The sequence below is a fragment of the Pyrus communis genome, chromosome 2 (genome assembly GCF_963583255.1).
Source record: "Pyrus communis chromosome 2, drPyrComm1.1, whole genome shotgun sequence".
NCBI classification, from domain to species: Eukaryota; Viridiplantae; Streptophyta; class Magnoliopsida; order Rosales; family Rosaceae; genus Pyrus; species Pyrus communis.
In genome coordinates this window covers 18,126,204-18,138,204 of record NC_084804.1, presented here as the reverse complement: position 1 = coordinate 18,138,204, position 12,001 = coordinate 18,126,204, and the positions used below count along the sequence as shown (strand labels likewise).

The 12,001-nt window shown below is 38.5% G+C and overlaps 1 protein-coding gene across 1 annotated transcript; it reads right to left on the bottom strand.

Annotated features, from left to right (window-relative positions):
• Window positions 1-8,318: 8,318 nt before the first annotated feature.
• On the bottom strand, window positions 8,319-11,587 carry LOC137725645 (squalene monooxygenase SE1-like). The gene is made up of 7 exons (XM_068464402.1): window positions 11,061-11,587; window positions 10,380-10,491; window positions 10,077-10,254; window positions 9,591-9,978; window positions 9,225-9,500; window positions 8,732-9,010; window positions 8,319-8,613 (listed from the first exon to the last, which is right to left on the bottom strand). Exons 1-7 carry the CDS (start codon window positions 11,313-11,315, stop codon window positions 8,509-8,511), a joined length of 1,593 nt encoding a protein of 530 aa, XP_068320503.1. The 5' UTR covers window positions 11,316-11,587; the 3' UTR covers window positions 8,319-8,508.
• Between the last annotated feature and the right edge of the window lie 414 nt (window positions 11,588-12,001).

The window sequence follows — 12,001 nt, the reverse complement described above, 5'->3', positions numbered from 1 at the left end:
ATAAAGAAGTCCTTAGTGTAAGCACCCTGCCAATTGGCAAAGATGCTAGCACATCGAGATTCTGGAGTTTTCGACCGAAGACGGAATTTAGCGCACCGCTCTTTGAAATCATTCTCGACTATGTCACATTCTTTCTCTGAAGAGCCGGATAGGTGTACTCGGCTCAAGAGGGAGAGAGAAGTAAGAAATGGCATAGGGCATCCTTGAAGATAACCCAGTTGACGAGCCAAGAAATTGGGGTGATAGACTTCCCAGCTTCTTCATCGAGCTTCGTAACCATAGGGCAGGTGACGAGTAATGATAAGTGAACCCTAGGAATTTCGAAGATCAGCTTCTTCGACGTCTTCCTATGCGGATGTTGGAAGGATAATGGAAAAGGGGTACGTTCGTCGACGGCAAATCTGGAATGGGTCGTGAGGCCTGCTCAAGGCCTATGACTTCGGAAGATTTGAAGCTTTCAAGGTTTGGCCACATCGTCGAGAAATAAACTTGAAAAACCTAGAGCGGGCTGTTTTGGTGGGGGTCAACTTTCCCCACTATAGGCTCGGCCAAGCACCTGGTGAAATTGGCAAGCACCGCTAGCCAGGGCTTCAGCGATAGGCATATTCTCGGCCATGCATTTATTCGACTTGGCAGAAAATATATATTTGTTGTACCAATAGAATAAGAAGGCCCCATGTTCACCATTTTTAAGATCTTCCCATTTTGAGCCTGCGAAGTGAGTGATTAGGGTGTTGTAGTTGAAGAAGTTCTTATGTAGTTTTTGCGATTCTTCCCTTGGCGGTTTTTGGTTTTCCTTTGTTAGGGCTTTGACGGCACGGTCCTTGAAAATGGTTTTCAAGTCCAGGTCAAATTGATACCCAGAGAGAGAGAATTGTTGATTGGGAAGCCGGTTTGAGAGGTGTCAAGTATAGCTATGATGTTCATCATTGTTAAGCCAAGGGGACCGAAGGGAATGACCATCATAATGGTGGCCGAGCACCAAAAGCTCAAAGCAGCCATCACGAGCTCTCGATCCAAGCTTATCTCGTTGGTCGAGAGTTTGATGGCGCCAAAAATGCCAAGAGATTTCCATTCATTGCTGAAATGTAGCTCCAGCCGAGTGACCCAAGTAGCCCAGGCCGCAGTGGTCGAAGGCCAAACTCCTAGGGGTCTGGCCAATTCCATTTTGACCAATCATACCCTTGGAATAAGGGTTTCAGGCAATGGTCCTTGAGCATTTCGGTGATCACTTCTAGGACATCATCTTTGAACAATAGGTCGAGGGTTTGATGGGCAATAGTTGGCTCATCCTTAAATCGGATGGTTTTGATACTGTTTCGATCAGTGATGCTTTGACAATTGGTGCATTCCTCTACCAACTTGGTGATAATGGTATTGGCAACCATTGTAGAAGATGAAGGTTTTTTGGGTTTTAGAAGAAGATGAAGGTTTGCTGGGAAGGTTGGCTTTTCTGGGTTTAAAAGCAGTTGGCAATGAGATTTGAGAATTTTGAAAGTGTAAAAATTTGAGTGAAGGAGAGCAGAGTATTTATAGGTGTTTTAGGTGGAAGATCAGCAATATTTGGGGGTGTAAAATCAATCGGAGGATTTTGTAATCATTTGGATATTCAAAGAATCCAGGTAAAGAGACCGAAGAACTCGCAGATTAAGGATGCACGTTTGCATATGACAGCGAAGTTAATGGCGAAAAGACAATTCAATGGTTGCACATTTCAAATGTCATTATTAATGGCAGAATGAGTAGGTTGAGGCATCGCCACATGGCAGAACATCTGACAAATTAAGATCGTGCAATCGTGCTTCATAAATGCACCTGAGTGGATGGAATATTCGGGACTTTTCGTTGTCTTCCAAAGATACATAAAGGGTTTGATTTCACTTCTTCAAGGTTGAAACTCGGCCAAAGAGTTATAGGCCGAAGACCTCAGAAACGAAGGGGCAATGTTTGGGCCCAAAATGACATTTTGGGCCGAGAGTAACAATTTGGGCCGATACTCTTGGCCCAGCTGTCTTCCGGGGGTATCATGGGCTAGCTAGGCACCAAGAGTTGTCTAGTCGGTTTTAGCAAAGTCCTTTTGCGAGAAGGATTGATTTGGATAAAGGCGAAGGTTTAATCCTGATACCACACGGGGTCTTAAAGCTGAAGGCGCTGAGAGTCAGGGAATGAATCTGGTTCACTATAGAGTTGAGTTCAAAAACCCATTGGAACTAGGACTAGCCAAGTCACAATCAGATTGGGATAAGAAGTTCTATACTGAGTACGTCTTTGATTCAGCCAGGAGCAGGTTCACTGTTATAAATAGAGGAGGAAGTGCATCATTCAAGGCCTCTCCAATTCAGCACAGAAACTGCCCTGCGTAAACTCTCGCTCTACGCAAAACCTCTCAACAACCTTGATATTTTTATTTTCTTTTTCTGCCAACACATCTTCAGTTTATATAAACAGCACTGTGAAGGCAACCGGCGAACATCTTCAGTTTGGATAAACATCATTGTTGCCGTAGAATCAGCCGACCGCGGAGCACCTTCAGTTTGGATAAACAGCACTACGTCGAGGCCAACTGGTTATCTATCCAAGTCTCAGTTGAGAAGGATTTTTGAATCCTTATTGACCGAGGTCGCCTCATTAGCCTTCTTAGCGAAGTAAGGTGTTACAGATTACTGGCCTCGGCGCATTGGATGCCGAGTTGTTTTATGATTGGGTATTCACAAGTGAGTTTTAGAGTTCAGCATTCTGACGGTCGAACCACATTCACCATCAAGACATACATCTCTGTTAAGTACTTGTGTCCGTATAGTTTGGTGCCAGTTTGGCGTGCTTATACTCTTACGAATATAATCATCGTGGCCGAACCCGGCGTCGACGATCAGTGAACTTCGCAAGACTAGCAACCTTGTCTTCAAGCTCTAGAACCCGAAGGCCGAGACATGTTCCTTCCTCGACCGTAGTCGCAAGATCAAGAAGTCAGCAGTGCGCTAAACGCAACATCAACATATTTTACTCCCCGGCTGAGCTCGGCCGGCGAGTTGGCACGCCCCGCACACAAACGAATGACGTAGTTAGCTTATTAATTACTCGGCCTGTGCGTCACGTAAGCTTGGTAGTTTTTAAGGTCAACAATTTCTCACGTACATACCTTTTCTTTTCATGCTTAACATGTAATATATGCTTAATACATGCCACAAGAAATTTCCAGTTATCTAACACTCACGCCCCTTGGTGATTAGTAATACATATTTTGTTTTGGATTACATCCTTCGAATGATGTGGGTGTACGTAGGAGCCAAAAGAAAAAGACATCGTTAATCTTACGTAAATGTCAACATTGTCCTGCCACTGTACAGAGGTGGGTGGGAGGCAGTTGACAGAGTCGTTATTTGGGGAGCACTATAATTATTTTGCTTAATTTCTTGAAGTTGCCATCTAGCTAACAAGAAGATGCATTACAGTTCATATGACGCAATTGTATTATTGTTAATGTGTTATATCTTCTTGTAACAGAATATTGTGGTTTGTAAAAAGATATCGATATGCTAAACTATATTAACTATACACCCACACATAACACGCTTGCTCGCAACCAATAAAAGTTAAGTTTTTTATAAATAAAAAAATTATTATTATTATGGGCACGATAAAATAAATTGAATTATTGTATTGGATGTTTCTATACCATTTAGTTATTAATAGATCATTAGAAAAAAGTTAGTTGAAATATGTTGACCAACTTCTGAATTAATACTATAAACTAGGGCACTATTTTTTTTATTTTTTTATTTTTTAACAAAATAAACTAGGGTACTCTTAAGCCTTAGTAGATTTCAATTGTTATATTATTATAAGAAAAAAAAATTAAAAATGTCATATGAACCTATACATTTTTATTAATTTGTCATATGAACTAAACTTTTAAGCGATTTGTCATCTCAACTTTCAGAAATCATTAATTTGCCATATACCCTTAACTCCGTTAAGTTTTCCATCCAAAATAAGTCGTGTGCATTGCACAAGACTTGTGTTTAGGATTAGTTAGGACATCTGTCCACTCCCCTTCTAAAAAGTTGCGTTCAACGAAACAAATATATATAGTTTCTACAAACTAAAAAATGAAAGTGATTATTTAATGGAATACTATTTTTTATTCTAAACAAAAATGAAACTTAATATAATGATATGATACAATTTTGATCAAGTTTCTCTCCAACAGTATAATCCTTAAAACATATATCACATGTTCTCTGACACACCTCGACTCGGAATGTCCACCTGGACTCCGAATCGAGCCGTGCTGACCAACACTTAGAAGGTGGCGAAGTCATAAAGTGTAGTGAGGTGGAAAATGTGAATAAATTTAAACCTAGAAGTGTCTAAATGGAAGAGTGCGCATGTGAGTGGGAATAAGCCCATTTCACACGTAATGTCAGAGCATAAGTAAAGTACAATAAAAGTAGAATGAGAATTATACCATCAAAGGTAATCACTTGTACCAAGATTTTCCAAGAATCCTCGTCGACATGAAAGCTTAGCTACTAAAACTTGGAGGGAGGAAAAACAAGGGTGAGTGGGCCTAAAAATAAAGTTTTGAAAAACTTGTTCAAAAACATAATATCCCCACAACGTAAACAAGTATAGTTTCCAAATATAACACACTACGTATAGTATAAAAATACTTACCATAGCCAGCAATATCTCAAGAATTCAATACGTCACAGTATTTCGTAAATAAACACCTAATGTCCGGTAATCACATAATTTCGCATAAACAAATATATCATATCGAGTGCTCATCGACATATGATGACACACGAGTTTATGCAGAGATATTCTGACATGAACATGACTGGGTGTAATAATGATTTACACTCTAGTACTACAATCACGTGAGTACTGGCGCTATGCGCGTCACATACAAGTCCTACTTGCCTATAGCAATCTAGGACAGGACTAGCACCTATAATGGATCCAAAGTGAACGTACGATGCGATGTGAACATACACGTGAAGCCTGGCCCTGGCCTGGGTGAGTACAAACACCAGTGTAACACACGATGAGCAGATAACGTAATTATAATCATATAAAGGTAAATCTATAATTCGATAATTCTAATCAACATAATACTATTCATAGTTGTAAATCTAATTAAGGCATCCCCTTACAGTAAGCTTACATGTGCATCCCATAGGATTAGTTCATAATTTCCCAACAATACGACATTTCTTGTAAACGTTAATTTAATTATGGCAAACACGTCGAAAATTCATTAATATATATATATATATGTGTGTGTGTGTGTATGTGTGTGTGTGTGTGTGTGTGTGTCTGGAAACTAACAAATATATATACTATATAAAAAAGACCCACTCATAGATACTTGCGAGGTCGCAGTTATTCAAACTAGAAAGGCCGGAGTCTCCGATATTAATCGCACCTCAGCATAATATTGGGACTCATTAGTAAAACTCCACTAAAACGATTAAATTTGAGAAAATGGAGTGTGGATTTGGAATCATGGCGTCGAAATACGCTAAGAAGAGTCCTGGGTAATTTTCCTAATAAGTCAACAAAAAGCCAACAGTTAATCCTAAAAAGTCAACCAAAACGTCGAGCCAGTCAACTACATTAAAACTTCAGAATTTCACTAAATGGATGTCAAAAATGAACTTGGGGCGTCGATATTAGCCTAGAACGGTTTTCGAGAAAATTTCGCAAATCCAGGTCAGATCTGGCCCATAGATTTGGGTTACATCTGGCCCACAGATTGGGCTTGGATCCCTTATTTTGTTTTTTTTTTTTTTTTTCGTTGAGGGTTCAAAACTTAATCATTATCAATAATTCCCGAGATCCGATTAGGGTTCAAACCTTAATCAAAACCAAAATGTAGCTAAGGACACGAGGAACAAGAATCTACCTAAATGGGGCTGCGCTATGGTCAGTGTTGGCCGAAAAATAGCTCGAAAACCGCCAGATCAATGTGGGAAAACTAGGGAACTTCCACCTCATTGATTCATGCATCCAAACATCTCCAAAACATCTCAAATTTCCCTAATCGTACTCCAAAACAAAATCTAAGAAGATTTAGGGGTCTTCGAGGTTTACCTTTATCGGGGACGGCGAGAAATCGCCGGGAAATAATCTTGAACAGTGGCAACGCCACTGTGCAGAGAAAGGAGAGATAGAGAGCCTGAGGGAAGAGGGAGCATGAGAGATTAGCGAGATGAGGAAGGGACACGCAACAAGAGAGGATATGAGAGGTTGGGTGAGGTGTGGGCCCCACTGGTCAGAAATATTATTAAAATAATAAAATATCCCACCACAAAACATTAGAATAATCAATGACCAAATGTCAAAAATAAAAAATTACTAAAGTACCCTCACGTTCGTAATTCCGTAAAATTTTAGCTGTAACTTCGATTTTGATTCCGCTTATGCCCACGCGTTTGTAGCAACGAGTACTACATGAATACGGTAAAATAATAGCTCATACGCATCATGAAATGATGTTCAATGAAAGTTAATGATTCGCCTCTAGGGGCATTTTCGTCAATTCACTTTTTTTAAATTAAGAAAGTCGTAAAATTAGGGACAGGTTGTTACATATATTCATAATTCATAATTGATTTCAAAAGGAATTTTAGTGAAATAAATAAAGAATGAAAACACCTTGAAAGTAAAAGTCTGAAATCTCTAAGCTTTGGCTAAATTCCTCTGTCAAAAATCGCACAAAGAAGAAGAACTAGGGCTGGCCAAAATGCCTTATTTATACTACTATAATTGGAATCCTTCCTAGAAAATGTCTTAGAACCTAGGAAACAAAATAAATTAAGAGAAACTAGGAAACAATCTCCTAGTCAAACATGGAGAAATCTGCCAGCAAACTCATCAACCACGTTCTGGGCTCAAAACAAGAAAATGGGTTTTTTAATTGTTCATGGATTTTAAGTTGGTTTTTCTTTATTAAGTTGTCAAATATATTAAGCCTTTGGATCAAAACTAACATAATCTTGTGACTGATATGCATTTGGTCCTCACAGGTTCTCAAATTGAAGACCTTAGGAGAGTAAGACTGTCATCATATAATGTCTAATTCTTTTGTGGTTATAATTTGGGAGGGCTTGTTTGGAATTGAATTTTTAGAAAGTAGTTACTCATAAACACTTATATTAGAACCACATCAAAATTCAATCTAAACTAAATCTCATAACAAACTAGTTTACTATTCATAAGCACAGTGGAGTTTCAAATTTGCCCTTGCTTTCTTTTATTTCATTTCTTCCACTAATAGAAATGCCCCTTCTGACATGTGGGATCCCATTCACTAGGTTCCTCTTCCACCTCTTCCTTCCTGCTCAATTTTGATTTGAACAGCTCATGCTCAAATTCAATTTTCCTCCCCTTATTCTGACGTCGCCCCTCTTTTTGGCTAAGCTAGGCGTCGTGGATTGTCTCGAAGACCTTCTTATACTTTTTTTTTGGTGGATCTCATTCCTGATTGCTATTTTGTTGTTCTGAGCTTCCAGCTCTTCGACTTTAGTTTGAAGAGCAGGCTTCTTCATTTCCCTTTTTTGTTGCCTCACGTTATTACACATATAAAGTCAACTAGCACGTCAATATGTCCCTAATCCTAAGATGGAAAAAGGCACAGATATATGTGACTTTCGAGTTTTTTTTTTTTTTAGTACATCGATAGTTTTACACTAGAAGTAGGGGGAGTTCGACTAAGTCACGCAATGGACAACCTAGTTTGGTATCGAATTCGTCATCCACAAGATTTGAACATAAAACCTCTCACTTCCAAGTGAAGAGGAATACCATTAGACTGTATTACTAAGTGACAACTTTTTAGTATTTTTAAACATTGATATATAAATTAGTCCCTAATAACCATTTATTAGACATTCATACATATATCAATCCCTACTACTAATTCTCGTAGTGCTTAAATATAGTGTTACAAAAAGGATGGTGCTATCTATACACCTTTTTTTACTTTCCACACACGCCTCTTAATTTTCTATCGTTGGATCGATTAACTTGAAGGTAAAATTTAACAGGGTGTGTGTGGAAGGTAATAAGAAATGTGTGGATAGCACAACACTAAAAGAATAAAAACCTAAAACAAAGCAAATTTACTAAAATGGGGAACTTGTTTTCATTGAAGTTCTTCAGTATTAGATGATTTGATCACACTATATCACCAAAAATTTACTACAACAAATGTTTGTGACAAAGTTCTGATACAATTCGTCGCCTCGTAGGAGGCAAAATACATAGAAAGTGTAAAAGGTCTTGCACAACTAAAAGAACAATAACTTCGGATTCTAATTGCAAAAGAATAAAACAAAAGAGTATGAATATCATGTACATTAATTATGAGTGTTGTCACTTTACTCTACGGTAGTCAGAAATAAGAGTATGAATTGAATTGCTCTGCTTGAAACCATATTTCTTCGCAGTCATGCTTTTTTTGTCTCCATGTATACTTCAATATTGCTTGTTCCCGATCCTTCATTGAAGAGGAGGAGCATTGTAATATGCCGGGATTGTTACAGGAAAGAACATTTGTCTAACTCCTTCACCCTTAATAATGGGGAATATGATTCCTGATGCACCCTGAAAATAAAAGGAAAAACAAAATTTTAGTTCAAGTGAAAAGTAACGTATGTATTAATTTGTAAATGACAAGTATGTTGATAAAGAGGAAGTATATTGGCAATTTTAGTGAACATACCAAGATCAACCTAGTCCCGAGCCATACACGTTTAGGCGTAGGGAATGGAATCATTAAGCGGCCGATTCCATAGACTGCCACAGCAAAGAAATGGAGAAACAGATGGATCGGACGAGGGTTAAGCCCAGAGAGAAGCGATATAGGTCCGTATGAACATATGCCTCCAAGGCTCAAATAGTCGAAACATGCTTCTCGCATTTCCTGTCTTGCCGGGTCAGGTGAGGCACAAAATACCTTGTACAAGGCACCGGCCAATGTGTTTATAGTAGATGAGACGGGCTGCAAACAAAACCAAGCACAACACCTATCAGCAAGGTGGAAATCGCAAACAAACACAATCGGACACATTATACATTTCACATACAAGATAGTGCTTGTTCATCAATATACGTAATGTCACTCTCAATTAGGGTCAGACAATACAACATAACATATCTTATTGTCTAGCCATAAATTTGTTTTTTTCATCGTATATCGGATTGATGATTTATACCTTGCGCAATGTGTAGAATGATTCGAGATATTCACACAAAGCTGGTGCATCACTGAGATCAGTTAGGGGTCTAAGAAGATCCCTTAGAAGAACAATGTCTGAAAGAGCCACAGTCATTCCTCCTCCGGTTAAAGGGTGCCTCATGTTGAATGCATCACCCAATAAAATTGCACCAGGAGTGGGAACAGGAGTAGCAGGCATGCTTTTATTTTGCATTGTTCTGATATTTCCCTTCTCGACCGCCGCTAGAAAAGACTTCAAGAGTTGGGGGGGAACCTGAAATACCAAAGTCGTCTGATTAGTTCATTTCAATTGATATATATTTGTCACAATGAAATTGAAACTAACAAGTCAAGGGATAGATACCTGAGGAGCCACCACAGTTTTCAAGTACTTCGCCATTTCACCGTTAGCTACTGAAGGTACTTTCGTGCCGGGAACATCCACTAAACAACGAACCTCGGTACTACTGATAGGGTAAAATAAGATGGGTGAAGGGTCTCCCAAAATCACATGTCCATGGTTTGCATGTGGAAGGTCACAATTCTCCAAGATCAAACCAACAAAGCAAGAAGGATTGTCAACCTTTGGAGTACAGAGATTGCGGCGGAGATTTGAAAAGCACCCATCGCATACTATTGTCAGTGGAGCATACGATCTCATCTCCTCTCCAGCCCTGTTCTTGTACATCACACCCTTGACGGTGCCCTTTTCTTCAATTAGGGTTGTCACAGTTCCTTGTTCTAGTGTCACACTGTTGAGAAAATTCGAGCGACATGAATAACAATTTAAAAAATATTATATAAATTAAAACAATCCAAACATCATGAACGCAGGATAAATGGGAATTACTTTTTAAGAGTTGCAACCCTTTCGCGCATTCTTTGGATGAAACGCCCGTTATGGAAACTTCTCCCGGCAATATCTGAAGTATAGTTTTCCAAGGGATAAGACAGTTTTGTGTCATTTCCATTTTTGTAAAGAGCATAACCAAACACTTTCTGAGCATCAATGGACTCATTTGCACAGTCTGCATGTCACAAATATAACTTGTTGATCAAAATCGATGAACATAAACTTGGTACTAATTAATCGGTTGGAATAGAAATATGAAAAAAGATTAAACCAATTAAACAATTTTAAGCAATTGCTTACCCGCAAGACCCAACTCAATCAATTTGAGATAGCCTCCAGGCTGCAACAGCTCACCAACAATTCTGTCTGGCTCACTTAAGTCTCTTTCGATCACATGTACGCGGCGTCCTTCCTGTAACAAGGAAGAGAAACATATGTTTAGACTCAAAAGCTCACACGATTAGCCAAGAAATTAAAGAAGATCTGAACTAGCCTTCTCAGTTTATTTGCACTGTAAAAAACGAAACTAAAAATGGCTTGGACTGCGCTATTGAAATCATCATCCCTAAAGGGCGGAAAAAACTTTTATTTAAAATTCATAGAATATAAGTTTAAGTGCTTATTCGCTAAAAATAGAGAGAACAATAAAAAAGAAAATGTCAGAAAACACGGCTTTGAAGCTTTGACTGCTCAGCTGGGTTTGTTTGAGGAAATAGATTTTAAAAAGTAATAACATTTTAATTAATAAATAATGATTAAACGACTACGTCTTCTGTTCAAAAAGAAAGGAAATGCAATTTTTTTTTTATTTTCACTGTCACCAAACACGGCTTTGAAGCCTTGACTGCTTCTTCATTCACCATCAAATTTCTAAATTTATAAAATTAAAAAAATTAAAACTTAGAACTTGGAACTTGGAACTTGGGAATTGTTTAAAAACCATAACATTCATTTTATATGTAGAGAGAATTATTTTGTCACCTTTCCAAGAGTGTAAGCAAGGGCAGCACCGGCAACTCCGGCACCGACAATGACAACATCCGTGCCGCTGGCAATCTCCGGTTGAAAACTGCCGTTCTGGGACGGCATCCTCACGTACCCATCTCCGTTAATGCTGCGGGAATCTTTCTCGACCACCTTCTTCTTCTCGCCGCTGAGAGTGGTGTTGATGATCATGAAGAAAACAGACCCCAGCAGAGAAACCAACACCCCACCAAGAACATACTGGTAATCCATCTTTGATATCAAAATAAATATATATACCGCTAAAATTGAAAATTTGGAAGAATGGGGATTTTGGTTTTGGCTGTTCACAATCTGTAAACTTACGTGGTGGTTTTTGGTTGTGAATGTGAAGAGGAGAGAAAGTGCTTATGGTTGTGAGACAGCAATGGGAACTTGAAAGCGTTTATATAGACAGTTGTTGGGCAAAAGCTATAAGCTTTGAGGGTTGGCGCCTACCGATGAAGTTATGGGACCATTTTTTAATATTCATGTGCGGTTGTGATAGGGTGTGGGTGATCCTAGGATAGAATGATGTGGGATGGAGAGAGAGGACAAAGATAGAGTCACTTGTGGACAATTTAAAGGTGTCAATCGCAACATAATGCTAATGAACGGTCAGTTTTTGTTGGACTTTAACTCTACTATGATTGACTATATAAAGCACACAATCATCATCGTCGTCGTCATTATATTATAGATTCAGATTGATTTTCTTAGTAAGAAATGGCATAATGGATGGGAGTTTTGATACGCGCAATCTTTCTATAATTAATTCTTTGAGTAAGGATCGGAGGTCTTTTTTTTAATGTACGTACATATAATAGTTGTTATTGTATTACGATAATTATGCTCTTAATAGGTGTTAATTTTTCTTTGAGGAAAAAAAATAACAACACAACTCAAGCTCTACAATAGTC

Coding starts and splice junctions, on each gene's coding strand:
- LOC137725645 (XM_068464402.1), bottom strand. CDS start 11,315: ATGGATTACCAGTATGTTCTTGGTGGGGTGTTGGTTTCTCTGCTGGGG. Junction 10,255..10,379: donor GATTGAGTTGGGTCTTGCGG/GTAAGCAATTGC, acceptor TGTGACATGCAG/ACTGTGCAAATGAGTCCATT. Junction 9,011..9,224: donor CATTCTACACATTGCGCAAG/GTATAAATCATC, acceptor TTTTGTTTGCAG/CCCGTCTCATCTACTATAAA.